Below are 15,355 nucleotides of genomic sequence, written 5' to 3'. Positions count from 1 at the left end.
GTAATAGTGGTGAGAGTGAACACCCTTGTCTTGTTCCTGACCTTATTGGAACTGCTTTCAGCTTTTCACCACTGAGAAAGATGTCGGTTGTGGGTTTGTCATATATGGCCTTTATTATGTTGAGGTAATATAATAATTACCTGTGCCCACCTAATGGACACTTTTTATCATAAATGGGCATTGAATTTTGTCAAAAGCTTTTTCTGCATCTATTGAGATGATCGTATGGTTTTTATTTAGTTTGTTAATATGATGTATCACATTAATTCACGTACATTGAGGAATCCTTGAATCCCTGGGATAAATCCCACTTGTGTGATCCTTTTAATGTGTTGTTGGATTTGGCTTGCACGTATTTTGTTGAGGATTTTTATGAATATCAGCGTGTAATTTCCCTTTTTTGTGATATCTTTGTCTGGTTTAGGTATCAGGGTGATGGAGGCCTCATAGAATGAGCTGCGTCTCCTAGCTTTTAAATGTTGGAGTTCCCCCAGGCACTTTCTTTGTCCCCATGCTCCTCCTGGGTGGTCTCAACCATAGCCACACCCTGCTGCATATTTGTTTACTAATCACTCCCCGGGGAATGGATGTGGCCTGGATGTGGATGCGCCAGCTTCCTGTACCCAACTGTCTCTCTAACATCTGCACTGAGCTGCTGCACAGGCCCTTTCCTGAGCTCTGGGCCTTCCTTCCAGGCCTGGTTCTTCAGTTGCCCTCATCCCAGTGATGGCGCTGCAGTTCTGGGGTGCAGGAACCCAAAACACTCCCAGCTCCTCCCAGTCCTGACTCATTCCATCAAAGCCCCTGAATTCTGCTGTCCATCCTACTGCAAGGAGTTCAACTATCATCACTTCTTCCTTGGTCTAACATGAGTACCTTTCCAATTGGTCCCTTCCATGCCCACGCTTTCTCCATCTTCTACCAGTAACTGATTATTGGTCCAGTTAAAACCATTCTGTGGGCTAAATAAACCACTGAACCAATGAACCTCTGAACTAATGAACTTTTCCTAGAACCAAAGTTAAAATCTTCCATATGGCTTGAAAGGTCTTGCAGTGCTGGCCTCTGCCCTCCCCAGGGTTCCCCTCTACTCCCCTTGGGGCCTGTCTGCTGGTCCCTCCTTTTCCCTGCAGGCCTTCAGATTTTAGTCCAAACATCCCTAAGGAAACCTTTCATGCTTCTCAGACCATCCTGAACTTCCGCGGCACCCTGGGCTTCTCCTTTGGTTCTTCCCACAGCTCAGGTTCTAAACCCACCACACAGTGACCTTTTGAGGGTGCACCTCCTCCACTGGAATGGAGGCCCCGGGGCTCAGAGACCATGTCTGGCTGGTTCCCTGCCTTACCCTCCTCTCCCAGCACATTCCTGGATCCAGGCTGCGCTCGAAGCTACTCTAATAGACTGAGCCTGATGAAGAATGTTGTCTCTGCAGTGCCGCGAAGGAGAGATCCCACACGCCCGTCCTGCAAGCGTCTATCTCGTTGGTGGATTCTGACTCACTCCTCTTCCTCCTGAGGCTGCTGAGCCATATGCCTGTCTGTCCCTCTTCCTCTGTCGGTGGTCCTCCCTCCAGACCACCTTCTCTTCCTTCCCCTTGTTCTGCTCCCAAGCCCCTTCTTCTCTCTCCACCTTTTGATTCACATGAGCTCCTCGCAGATCTTCTGGACTCCTCTCATTACAAGTGGAATGTCTGGGGGCCTTTGGATGTCCACCCCATTCTGGACCACCAAGGTAGAAAGAGAAGAGGCATCATAAAACTCCAGGTAGTGGACAGAGCAGGCTTGATGCTAGTTGGGCAGCTGAAGAAAGGCAGGGATGTCCCATATCTGCCCAGAGAAGAGAACACGTCTGTTGGTTTGTGTCTGTCACCCTTGCCCATGGATGTCCTCTCACGCCACTGTCCCTGCTCACTTCCAGTTCCCAGTGGCCCTCCCTCAACGACCATCTTGGCCTCTGCGAACAAAGTGAAGGGGGGAGATGATGTGAGTGTCCTCTGCACAGTCCTGGGGGAGCCAGATGTGGAGGTGGAATTCAAGTGGACCTACCCAGGGCAGAAGGTAAGCATGCACTGGTTTGCTCCTAAGATGTTTCAGTATGTTTATATTCGGTTGTCCAAAAAGTTCATTCAGGTTTTTCCCTGTTATAGAAAAACCCAAAGGAACTTTGTGGCCAATCCAATAAATGGCTTTTTTTTTTAGAATAGGAAAAAAAAAGTGACTGGGTTCCATTAGGTAATTTAGTTAATGTACCCTCTTTTGTATTATCTTTCTTCATGACCCCGAAGGAAGGGGACAGGGGCAAGAACAGGAAAGGAGGGGGCCTCCTTTCTTCAACCCCTATCTCAGTTTGCAGTCTTAATTTTGGGTCAGTTGGAGGCTAATCTACCTTCCTTCTGGAGTCCTTTAGCCTTCTCCATGTAAAAGCTGGTTCCCGGGGCAAAGAGCTCTTAGCAGACACCCACCAAGTTGGCATGTAAACCCGGGTCTTGGAAAAGGTGCCGTGAGGCTGAGATTATCTTAAAATAGACTTGCCAAAAACGCAGCTCCAGCACATGCAGCCGTGGGCCTGTTCTGCTCACTAAAATAGACAGCCTCGCTACCAACATGGAACAATCCCCTTGCTGCCAGAAGAGATCTGGATCTTGCATCCTAAGATGTGCTTGGCAGCCAATACGTTTCTGGGTGAAGGGCTGTGATTGGGGGAAAATAACTCTCCTGGAGAATGGTGCTTTCCCAGTGCTAAGTACTTGTTTCTGAAGTGTTGTCCCATTTAGAAGACATTAATAGCTTGCATGAGAGGTTTTTTGGTTTCTTTACATTGCTAATTATTAGCAGAAAGGGTATTAATTCAGTAATACTATAAATATTACGATCGTGTTAAACTAATTCAGAATACACTACATATCACTGAAGTTGGAGGAAGCATCTCAGGAGTGACCATCTCACTTTCTAGAAATAGGGAGTGAAGTCACCTCGGGTATAATTTTATCCAGGCCGGGCACAGCTTTTCGCCCACTGCAGTCCTAGGGCACATTTGACTAATCGTGTCTCCCTCCCCCAAATCTGAGCAGTTGAGAGCTCATATTCATTTACAAGGTGAGAGCTTTGGGCTTCTAAGTTCTGTAAGAACCACTGCGCCATGGGGTGAATATGAGCAGTGTCAACAGCAAAGCAGTGGAAAAATTATCTGTATCTTTATGCCTAATACCAGCCCCACATTCTTGAAGTTCCCAAAGAGTAAAATTTATATTAAGTAGAAACTTGAAGAAAAGGGCAGGAAGAGAGAGCCAAACAGCATAATGAAATTCAAGACTCTGCTTGGAAAAGAAAAAATGCAGCCTAAACTGACTAGACAGTGTCAGAGCGCCCATGAGCTGCGCATACCAAATAGTCCTGTAGGAGCATGTGTTTTGCGCTTTGAAAGGGATACTCAGCAGTGGCAGATGAATGGGAGCTGTTGAGAGCGGCGCGTGGTTTGTGCTCCAGCCCCCGTGGGTGTCGTTCAACAGGATGAAAGGCCCGTGACGATTCAGGACTCCTGGCGGCTGATCCACAGAGGCCTTGGGCACACCACAAGGATCTCCCAGAGTGTCCTGAGCATTGAAGACTTTGAGACCATTGACGCAGGTTATTACATTTGCACTGCTCAGAATCTCCAAGGACAGACCACAGTAGCCACCACTGTGGAGTCTTCCTGACTTGGAAGACGAAGTATAAATGAACTGACGGAAAGCCCACTGGTGTCCGCAACCAGCTCCGGGGTTCTTTGTCTTTGCCAGGGCCAAACCCCAGGCTCTGCCTTGAGTCAGACCCAGACCTCCAAACTCAAAGGAAGTCATCCGGTCTAATTATAGAAGTGTTAACTCTCCTAGCAGAAAGCATGTATTCTGACTGCTGACCTACGTATATGCATTTCTAGTGTTTCTACTCAGAAGGCATATATGTAAACAACTTTATATAATCATTTCTATTAAAGAAGCAAGTTTTTGTAAAAAGTTAAAAAAAAAAAGGGCTAAGTGCTTGTTGTTTAAGTCTGCTTGAAGTACACCCAGAAGCATCCAGAAGTACATCCAGAAGCACTCGTTGGCAGCAATGCTTGAGTCAATACCTAATATTGCCTTGGGTATCACAACCACACTATGAGAGAATCTAAAAATGTAGTGATTTTGTATACATAGTTCAACTATACATGAACTATTGTATGATATGAAGTATCAAAAAATATCATATAAACTTTAAAACTGCTGCACTCAGAATTACTAGTTCTAGATTAGACATTTAGTAAGAACAGCAGCATTTTTTTTTTTTTTAAAGATCATTAGGTTGTCCTGGGTCTTCGTTGCTGCACGTGGGCCTTCTCTAGTTGCGGGGAGCAGGGGCTGCTGGTCATTGCCCTGCACTGACTTCTCGTTGCGGAGCACAGGCTCTAGGCGCGTGGGCTTCAGTAGTCGCAGCTCGCAGGCTCTAGAGCACTGGCTCAGCTGCTCTGCGGCATGTGGGATCTGTCCCAAACAGGTATTGAAACAGTGTCCCTGGCATTGCAAGGTGGCTTCTTAACTACTGGACCACCAAGGAAGCCCAGTATGTGTTTTTAAATGTTTAACTTTCAATATAAAATAGATGCACAGGTTAAGGAAGATTCCACTTTGTTTAGGCTTATTTTTACCATCTTCAAAATATGTAGACTGTAGCTGTTCCAATTTTCTTATCTTATACAGCAGAAACTATCATTAAAACCAGTAAAAGTTTATTATTTCTCAAATACCCGTAGCTTTAAATTTAGAAAATCTTGAAGTCTTAGCTCTGGGAGGTAAATTTCAGCTCATGTCCAATTTTTTGGTTGCATTGGAAATTCCTAGGAAATAGGTTGAGAGGAGATAATTCCTATGGTGTAAACTAGATAACACTTTGGAGAGTGAACTATGTCAGAGGATGCAACCCTTATATAGAATATTCCAGCATTATTTATTTGATTAAAATACTTTGCATCACTCCAAACTGAGCACAACTATGGCTGTTTACACACTCATGTTTTTATGATGTGCCAACATTTTGCATCCTAAGTGGTAACATTTGGTTTCAAAATAGTTTTAAAGTTCTGTTTTATTTCCTCTCTCATCATCTCCCATTCTCTGAAGACGTTTTGTATTAACTGTGTCAGAATGATTACCCCAGACACTTAAATGGCATGGAGGACACAGAGAACAGCACAAGATTTACCATGTGCAGGGGATGGAATGACAAACCCCACTTTGGCTAATGACGTCGAGGACAGCTTGGAAAGTGAGCAGGGAGAGATTCCAGGAGGTGGCAGTGAACCTACGTTCCCATTTATCAGAAATGAACATGAAAGGTTACATACATAATCAAGTGTCAGAGGTTAAAGACTTTAGAAACAATCACTAGTGAAACAAACAATGCATCATGAATATCAGTCCACTGTGTCAGTTCATTTGTTCAGTTGTGTCTTGACTCTCTGCGACCCCATGGACTGCAGCATGCCAGGCTTCCCTTGTCCATCACCAACCCCCAGAGCGTGCTCAGACTCATGTCCATTGAGTCGGTGATGCCATCCAACCATCTCATCCTCTGTCGTCCCCTTCTCCTCCTGCCTTCAATCTTTCCCAGCATCAGGGTCTTTTCCAATGAGTCAGTTCTTCGTATCAGGGAGGCCAAAGTATTGAAGTTTCAGCTTCAGCATCAGTCCTTCCAATGAATATTTCGGACTGATTTCCTTTAGGATGGACTGGTTGGATCTCCTTGCAGTTCAAGAGACTCTCAAGAGTCTTCTCCAACACCACAGTTCAAAAGCATCAATTCTTCGGCACTCAGCTTTCTTTATGGTACAACTCTCACATCCATACATGACTACTGGAAAAACCATAGTTTTGACCAGACGGACCTTTGTAGGCAAAGTAATGGCTCTGCTTTTTAATATGCTGTCTAGGTTGGTCATAGCGTTCCTTCCAAGGAGCAAGCATCTTTTAATTTCATGATTGCAGTCACCATCTGAAGTGATTTTGGAGCCCCAAAAAATAAAGTCTGTCACTGTTTCCATTGTTTCCCCATCTATTTGCCATGAAGTGATGGGACCAGATGCCATGATCTTTTTGAATGTTGAGTTTTAAGCCAACTTTTTCACTCTCCTCTTTCACGTTCATCAAGAGGCTCTTTAGTTCTTCTTTGCTTTCTGCCACAAGGGTGGTGTTATCTGCATATCTGAGGTTAGTGATATTTCTCCTGGCAATCTTGATTCCAGCTTTTGCTTCATCTAGCCTGGCATTTCACATGATGTACTCTGCATATAAGTTAAATAAGCAGAGTAACAATATATAGCCTTTACATACTCTTTTCCTGATTTGGAACCAGTCTGTTGTTTGATGTCCAGTTCTAACTGTTGCTTCTTGACATGCATACAGATTTCTCAGGAGGCAGGTAAGGTGGTCAGGTATTCCCATCTTTTTAACAATTTTCCATAGTTTGTTGTGATCCACACAGGTGAAGGCTTTAGCGTAGTCAATGAAGCAGATGTTTTCCTGGAACTCTCTTGCTTTTTCTATGATCCAATGGTTGTTGGCAATTTGATCTCTGCCTTTTCTAAATTCAGCTTGAACATCTGGAAATTCTTGGTTCACGTACTGTTGAAGCCTAGCTTGGTGAAATTTGAGCATTGCTTTGTAGTGTATGTGTAAGTGACAACTCAAAGATCCACCTCTAGTGGCCTAACCTGTTCTTACTATAGGGGTTATTTGTAAAGCCATTGAATGTCAGCTATGCTGATTAGTAAATACTGACAGCACAAGCTTGACACACGCAGAGGAGAGAAAAAAGCCACAGTTTTTCCTTCTACTTCCCCCAACATATTAGAACTGGGGGAGGTAGTAAGTGATGTTTTGAAGAGGGACTGAAATGCAACCTGGAGAAGAGCTGGACAAGCCGCATTTTCCCCACCGACTGGCCATTCTGCAGTCTTCCCCAGGACAGGATGATTCTTCAAAGGTACGTGAAAATTTAGCATTCTCTCCCCAGCCTGCTCTATTAGTAAGGTGCTCTTAGTCATCCAAAAGCACTGAATCCTATCTTTCCCAGTTCTGTCAGCTATCGACTCTTTCTCGTTCTTTAATCTCTCTAGGATGTCCCCAAATTTGTACTTTTGGAACCAGTCCCTGGTTTATTTGGAAAAGTGGTGAGCACCTTGAAGATGAGCTGGCTTTGGCAAAGCATATTCCTTATCCCAGAAAAAAGCAGGAAGGAGGTGGAAGGTTTGCTTTTGTGGCTCTGGATGGGGTAGAGAGGGGCAGGGGGATGGGGATGGGAGAGAAGAAGCCAGTTGAAATCACTGAGAATAGCTCAGATCAAGCTAAAAATAAGGCAGAGAGCAATCCATGGGTACTGCTCTTTCTTTATACAGATTTCTTTCAAGCAAAATTAGGGTTCTGCATTTGCTCATAGCCTGAGAAAATGGATTGTAGTATTTCATGTTCACATGGGTAAGTTAAAAAAAAATCTAGCTCGTTTCAACTGACACAGCTGAACACTGAAAGGCTGCCTACAAGGTACCCCAAAAGGATGCAGAGAAGGTACAGCCCTGGGGAAGTCAGAGCTGCTTCTGTGGCCCCCACTTTTCCCCCAGTTCAGAGGGCCGAGCAGGCCGGTAGTGAAGAATCCCAACTCCAGCAACTATTGCTCTTCCCTCTATGGCTTCTGCAGAGATGTCTACACTGAGGACTGCTTGATGAACATGTCTCCAGAGATGCTCAGCTCAACACACACCAAGGGAGGCAGCGGTCGACACACACGACACCCGGGTCCATCTGCTCCATCCACACAGCCCCAGTCAGACCAAAAGAAGAATCACAAGAAGGTGTCTGTGGTGAAGGTTATATAAATTACAAAGGTTATATAAGGTTACAAAGGTTATATAAATCTTTATCTTAACAGGCCCCTGAGAGTTTTCCCCTTTACCCATAGGTGAAAAAGGCAATGACCAAGGTTTTTCCCGTCCTGTAAGTGCTTTGTGCGACAGTGTCCATGTAGATCCGTTCCCATAGCATCTTTGGACCGGGTTGGACGCCTTCCTCCGGAGTCCGGTCTCACGTGGGAGGAGCCGGTTCGGGCCGGGGCTTCCCACTTCTAGGGCGGGTGGTGCGCAGTTGCGGGCGGGGTCAGTCCTGCAGAAACACCGTCAGTCTGTCTGTGGCTCCCAGGAAGGTCATCTGGGTGAGACACGCTGGGGCTGGGGAAGGAGCCGGAGTTCCGAGGCGACTGGAAGGGGGTGGCGGGGGACGTGGGGGACCTCTTGGGACTGCACAGGTTTCCGTTGTGGAGCTTCCAGAGCAGCTCCTCGTTCTCCATGGAGAGGCGCTTGTTGACCTTGGACTCCTTCTCCAGCGACTCCTGCAGGACCGCCTGCTCCGTGGAAAGTTGCCTGGCAGACAGAAAGGAGACAGAAATCATGTGAGTCTTTTTATTTTTAAGAGGCTGAAAAAAAATTCTGTTTTAAATTTGAGAGCCCCCAGATGATCTCTGGAATGAAAGGAACTGCTGTACCCGGGGGCTGGGCTGGCAGAGGAACCCGGGAAGTGTGGGCTGGAGCCGAAGCAAAAGCTATACTTTGAGGCAGTTTCATAGTAGACCTAGTAACGCACCCACAGGCAGGCTGTGTGTGTCTTAGGACCCTCGTGGGGGGGCGGGGCGGCGTTTGCTGCTTGGGGTTTGTTTGCTTGTGATGATCCTTCTCTGAGGGCATTCTCCACTTCATCAGCCAGCTTTCCCTGGGAAGGGAAGGCGTGCCCGCTGAGGACTCAGCCTTTGGTCTAGGCCCCTTGGTTGAGTGAAGGCGCCACGGGCTGCAGTCATTTCCCAGGCAGAAATCAGAACCTCTTTAACCACTCGCTTCAGTCCAGGAGGGACAGGAGTGGTGCTAAGAAAGGAACACTCAGTGTTCATGTTTGAGGCAGGGAGGAGCTTGGGGAAAACAGGACAGTGGCATTTTTACCTCGAAATTGCCATGTGCTTGTCCATCCGAGCTTTTAGTTCTTCATTCTCCTGCTGGAATCGCTTCAGTTTGTCCACCAGCGCTGTGTTATTGTCCACCTTGGCATAAACGAGAGTGCCAACATTCATACATTAAAAATTTCATAGGCCCCTTATTCCCTGAGGTACCTTCCTGATACCAGTGCATACTACAGAAATTTAATTTAGAAAAGATTTTTTTTTAATTCTTTTCAAGGTTAACAGTATTTTTATTTTATTTAAAAGATTTATTATTGGAGTATAATTGCTTTACAATGTTGTATTGGTGTCTGCTGCACAATGAAGTCAATCAGCTGTATGTATACAGATATCTGCTCCCCCTGGATCCCCCATCCCACTCCTCTAGGTCATCGCAGAGCACTGACCTCAGCTCCCTGTGCTATATAAAGCAGCTTCCCACTGGCTGTTTTACACACGGTAATGTATATAGGTCAACGGCTACTCTGAATAGTATGTTGAATGTCTCTACACTGATGCACTGCAAAAAAGAATCTACTGCAGCAAAACAGAGCACACGGATATTACTTTTCAAACGTGTGCCAGGGCATGTGAACACACACACACACAGGGGTTACTGATGTTTCCAAGGTCACGCTGGTTTAGAATTCCCGAGAATTGGCGCCCTGCCCTTGGAGGCTCTGCCTCTTTCAGTTTCACGGTGATAAAGAAAACCGCAGCCAGGCAGCCAGCATGTATCAGAGACACTGCAGCTTCTCATGGTCAATTTGGGAAGAAAAAAAAAAAAGCCCACATTTGATGAAAACTCAGTTCGTGGCAGTGTTTAACACGACCTTAATCACGGTGACTCGTCAGCGTGGCCACTGAGAATGGCCATGGCCACTCAGAGTGGCCGCTCGGTGCAATCCACAGAGCTCCATGGAGCCTCCAAACAAAGAAGTACATGACAAAAGGCACCCCTTCTTAGCTGAACTAAAGACATGTTTGTTTTCCTTGAAAGTTTAGCCTGGGAAGGACAAGAGGCAAGCAAAACTGATCTGCGAGATTAAAGGAGAAAAGCCCAGAAGACACTGAATCAGCCAATGATGAAGAGCTGATTACACCCCTGCTCACTTTCTGAAGGTAAGAGTTCATCACCCTCTTGGAGGAGACATCACAGCTCTGTCCAATTTCGTGCTAAGCCCTTGTCACTGCTGCCTGTGACTAAGCTACTCTCATTTCAACTCTGTGCAGCGCTGGTGTGTGTTTAACTGGAGTATAATTGCTTTCCAGTGTCGTTAGTTTCTGCTCTACAACAGTGTGAAGCAGCTCCATGTATATGTGTATCCCCTCCCTCTCGAGCCTTCCCCGGTTTCCAGCTCTCTGGGTCATCACCGGGACCACGCTGAGCTCCCTGTGCTATACATCGTTCCCATTAACGATTTATTTTACACTTGGTAATGTATCTATGTCAGTGTTACTCTCTCAACTCGTCCCACCCTCCCCTCCCGGGTCCACAGGTCCATTCTCTCCGTCTGTCTATTCCTGCCCTGCAGGTAAGTTCATTACCATTTTTCTAGATTCTATATATATGCATTAATACACGATCTTTGTTTTTCTCTTTCTGACCTACTTCACTCTGTATGACAGTATCTAGGTCCATCCACATCTCTACAAATGACCCAGTTTCATTCCTTTGTATGGTTGAGGTACTATTCCATTGTATATACATACCACATCTTCTTTATCCATTCATCTGGTGATGGACATTTAGGTTGCTGTTGTAAATAATGCTGCCAAGAGCCCTGGGTACATGTCTTTTTACATTGTGGTTTTCTCAGGGTATACGCCCAGAAGTGGGATTGCTAGGTCATATGGTAGTTTTAGTTTTTTAAGGAACCTCCATACTGTTCTCCACAGTGACTGTACCAATTTACATTCCCAGCACCAACATCTTATTATCCAGAAAAAACTTAGGACAAGCCAACCAGGTGAAATATCCCAAAATGTGACTAGCATGTAAAACAGAGGGAGCCTTGGAATTTCCAGGAAGTATAAAGGAATGCACGATAAAAACATGAGGCGGGAAAATCTGGAATTAAATACTGGGTAGTGATTGGCCTTAAAATAGTATCTCTTCCAATTCCTCATTTTACTGGAGAGGAAACTAGCCCTGGAAAACAGCTCTCAGAGCTAATGATCAGCAGGGATAGTTTTTTTCTTTTTTTTAATGGAGAAAGCCTCTTTGCTTTCTAAGTGTCTTATTTTTGACAAAAGGCATGGAGGTTACAAATAAACAAGGTAACAGTGGGCTTATCTGTCATCATATCAACCCCTCCTTCTGCATATACACCATGCCAAGACGACCAATACTTCCTGGGCATGGCAACGGACAGAAATACTTGTGGATCAATGAAAATTAAGATGGATGAGTAACTTTACAGCAGAGTCTGTTCTTACTGCACATAATGGCTTGAAAAGTTTTGATATGTGAGTGGCAGCATAGGGAACAACAGGTTATTGACAGGATTATCTGAGTCAGGGCTGATGGCCACAGTGGCAGGCATGAGACCTGATAGAACAGGGAGGTCTGTCCCTCTGGCAGAAGCTGGTGAATACCAGGTTGGAGCCATTAGAGACCATGAGCTCTCTCCTTCCTCTACAAAAACAAACTTTCCTGGTCACTCAGAGCATCCTTGTGTCCACAGGGGGGTTAGCTCTTACCTCCCTTGATAGGTAATAGTCTCTAGAAGAAAACCAAACAGCAAAAACAAACAAATGAAATGATGAATAATGAGTGACTTCCATGCTTCCTACCGTCCAGGGCTGGTTTGGGTTTGACGGAGGCACCTCCTCAACACTGAGTCACCTACAGTTAGAGGGAGAAGGGACAACCTCCCACAAAGCCCTGGATGGACTCCCCACATGCTGACGTCAGTTGTCTGTCCTGGAGGCCACAAACTAAACTTTATTCTTGTTTTTCATAGCACTGTCTACTTGTCCAACCAGGTTAATTTTATAACAGTCTAATTCCCATGAAGCAAGATGAAGAATTGAGATATTTAGCAAGATTGAATTGCTCTGAGGGGATTAAGCACCCAACTGATTTGAGCATAACAAAGCCCTAGAGGTGGTAGTATATTAAATAACCACTTTTACATTATTTAAACATCCTTTTTATGCAGGTGGCTATCCCCAGGCCATGGATATGAATGACCTTTGTTGTTATTTTTCAAAACACTGAATGCTCCTCTGCATGTTCCTTGGTGGGGGGTGGGGGGTGGGGGGGAAATCCAAAAAACTGTTGCAGAAGGCAGCAACGAATAAGCCTTAAGTTAACGTAGAAGAGAAAACGTAACCTCTTTTCCCTTTCCTATGTTTCCAAACATCTCTAGCCACGAAGGCAACCCCACAGATCTAGTTCAGAGGCCTCAGGTATTACCCCGCTCCGCGAGGCTCTGAACGAAACTTACCAGCTTCTCCATCTTCATTAACTTGACGTCCTGTTGGCGCAGTTTCTCATTCTTGATCTCCAGCACGGCTTTCAGGCTTTCTAACTCTTGCTCTAGATACATGATCTGAGGGTTTTTCTGGAAAAGACGCAGCAGGACATGGCTCTGACTGATCACTGAACACAACCGCATGGTTCACGTTCTTAATACAAAGATGGCTTTGATCAGATTTAGAAATTTAAACAAGTGGCAAGAGACACTGACCTTCTCTTACAGGTGAAAAGAAGGGTTAAGATGGCTTCCATCTCAAAGTCTTTGGTCTTAAAAACGATGTAACACATTCCACATTTGAAAACATTCTCACTCACTCATCAGTAACGTAATATGTTATGGAAGTAAGAGGAAAGCCACAGCTTACAATACAAAACAGAACTCTGACTGCAGAGTATGTTTGGAGGGAGAACAGGGAACGATAGCTCGCTCTAACCTAAGTCAGTGACTGAGGGGGAATATGGGGGCAGTGTGTTTATAGGGCTCTCTGGCAAACAACAGAAATGGCAGTCACATCCCGAGTCTTTCGGATGTTTGCCATGATGAGCATGTGTTGACCTGGCTGTCCTTCTAGGGCAGAATAATGCCCCATCAGTGAGTGACACCCAGCACCTACATGGCATAGGATACATGCACTGTGAAAATTCCATCCCAGATAAACCCTACGTAAGGAAGAACAGCCTGTGAGAGCATACCACCAGGGTGGATTCCATGATTCCTTGGCCTTAATCACGGAAATTCAAGTGAACCTTGAATACAAGTTAACCTATGATACAAGTTAACAGCGCACAGGCCTTTGATCAGATGTTCAGTGAGGGAATTCCTCAGACAAGAGTCCATAGTGACGGTGTGTCGATCATCAAAACTTTCCTTCTGGACAGTAGTTAACGCTCTGGGGCAACCCTTATGGGGAATCAGGGAAGGTGCCCGTGGGGACCACTTTACAGAGCTCACTGAGGGACCCCAAAGAAGTTGGGAGAGAAAGTTAAGTTTACCAGAGAAATTCATGTTTTTCAAAAGTGAGGATTATCCATACAGTGAAATATTGTTCAGCCATCAAAAGGAATGAAATTTCTGTTACACTATGCACGGACCTTGAAAACAAAAGCCAAGGAAAAGAGGCCAGACACAGAAAGCCACATGTAGCATGATTCCATGTCAGTGAAATATCCAGAGCAGGCTCATCCATAGAGACGGAAAGGAGACTGGTGATACTGGAGGGCTGGGGAGTTTGGGTTTGTTTGTTTGTTTGTTTGTTTTGGGGGGGTGGGGGAGGAGGAGGACTTAATAGCTGCAGGGTTTCTTTTTTTTGGGGGGGTGATAAAAATGGAATTAGATCCTGTGACCAAGGCACAACTTGTGAACTGCTGATCTGTCTTCTTTTTTTTTTTTTAAAGAATGACTATTGTGGTATATAAATTATATCCCAATATAGCAAGTTAATTTTTTTAAAAAGTGAAGTCTTCACATAAAAAACTCTGACCCTAATTGAGGCTTTTCCTATCTTCCTGTAGGTATTAGCATAGATCATTAGCAATATATCGGATTTCATCTGTCATGTCAGTTTTTAGAATTAAAAAAAAAAAGAACCACTAGTAACCAAAGAAGCCACTATATACAGTTGAAAAAGCATACTGCAGGCTATGAAAAGGACTCCAAACCCATACTGTTTCTCTAGCTGCTGAATACTTATTTGATTCTGAGAGACAGTTGAACAGAAGGAAAATTCAATAGTGATGGGAGAGCATACACGACTTACTAAATTTGCTTTCTCTCTTGATATTCTTTTCTGTTCTTCTGATTTCAACTTTTCATTTAAAGCATCATTTTCACTCTTCAGATCACTGATTTGTTTCTGAAACACAAGCAATGAAATGTGGAACATGAGTTAACAGGCTGGCACCAGAAACACGGCAAATGTGCACAGAAACATACCGAAACCACACAGGCCTCAAGGATGATGATTGGGTGTGTTGTGCTAGAGATCGAGATTTACCTACCTCTAGTGACTCCTGCTTCTCATAAAGCAGGTCCTCGAGGGATTTCTTTTCCATTTCATGGCTTTTCTTGATTTCTGGAAAGAAGTGAGTTTTGAGTCAATAACACTCTATGAGATCACTGTAGTCTACATTCGTTAAAGCACATGGATACAAGAGTTGACTATGAGGCACTGTACCTATGTTAGTTTACATTTGTATGGTACTTTTTTTATAAATTAAGCTACTTGGTCTCAAATTAGCCCATGAGGTGAGTAGGGCAGCTAATTCTGATTTTATGGATGAGAACATAGAGGCTCAGAGAGGCCAGAAGAGCTCAGGGAACATAGAGCATGCCCTCAGATTCCTGGGCTGAGTCTCTGTGCTCTGTTCTAATTGCTCTTCACGAACCAAACAGAAGCCTCAAAGTAAACCCATCTCCAACAGAAAGGAAGAAAACCAGTGTTCACTAACATCTACCCTGGGCCAGTCACTCCACATGTTCTCATCGCTGACCTCACATAACACATCTGTTTTTCTGGTGAGAAAGCCCTGACAAAGCTCACAGGGCCAGTTCTCACTGCATGTCCAGATGTTTCTCTGTAGATGCAACAGGTTCAGTGCAAAAGCTTCAGCTACATGGGCACTTATGTTCTATTAAAAAAAAATGGCTTCTTATTCTTTTCTTTTTTTGGTTTTGATAATTTCTTTTTTAATATATTTAATTGGAGGCTAATTACTTTACAATATTGTAGTGGTTTTGCCATACATTGACATGAATCAGCCATGGGTGTACATGTGTTCCCCCCATCCTGACTCTCCCTCCCACCTCCCTCCCCATCCCATCCCTCTGGGTCATCCCAGTGCACCAGCCCTGAGCACCCTGTCTCATGCATTGAACCTG

At 44.8% G+C, this 15,355-nt stretch overlaps 2 protein-coding genes across 7 annotated transcripts in view; one reads left to right on the top strand and one right to left on the bottom strand.

Annotated features, from left to right (window-relative positions):
• PDGFRL (platelet derived growth factor receptor like) overlaps positions 1-4,997 on the top strand; it is a 76,465-nt gene extending 71,468 nt beyond the window's left edge. Inside the window, exons 5-6 of the mRNA XM_043893600.1 lie at positions 1,918-2,057; positions 3,509-4,997. Coding sequence (XP_043749535.1) covers positions 1,918-2,057; positions 3,509-3,697 — 329 coding nt within the window. The 3' untranslated portion in view covers positions 3,698-4,997. The remainder of the gene's footprint in view (positions 1-1,917; positions 2,058-3,508) is intronic.
• A 2,871-nt stretch (positions 4,998-7,868) lies between these two features.
• Positions 7,869-15,355, bottom strand: part of MTUS1 (microtubule associated scaffold protein 1) — a 181,370-nt gene continuing 173,883 nt past the window's right edge. For all 6 annotated transcript variants that reach the window (XM_043893909.1, XM_043893908.1, XM_043893910.1 and 3 more), the window contains 5 exons: positions 14,476-14,549; positions 14,235-14,330; positions 12,446-12,562; positions 8,998-9,095; positions 7,869-8,427 (listed from right to left, as the gene is read on the bottom strand). In XM_043893909.1, the coding sequence (XP_043749844.1) occupies positions 8,133-8,427; positions 8,998-9,095; positions 12,446-12,562; positions 14,235-14,330; positions 14,476-14,549 (680 nt within the window). In that variant the 3' untranslated portion in view covers positions 7,869-8,132. The remainder of the gene's footprint in view (positions 8,428-8,997; positions 9,096-12,445; positions 12,563-14,234; positions 14,331-14,475; positions 14,550-15,355) is intronic.

Source organism: Cervus elaphus, chromosome 32 (assembly GCF_910594005.1).
Source record: "Cervus elaphus chromosome 32, mCerEla1.1, whole genome shotgun sequence".
In the NCBI taxonomy this organism is placed as follows: domain Eukaryota; kingdom Metazoa; phylum Chordata; class Mammalia; order Artiodactyla; family Cervidae; genus Cervus; species Cervus elaphus.
This window is presented reverse-complemented; position numbering and strand designations above follow the sequence as displayed.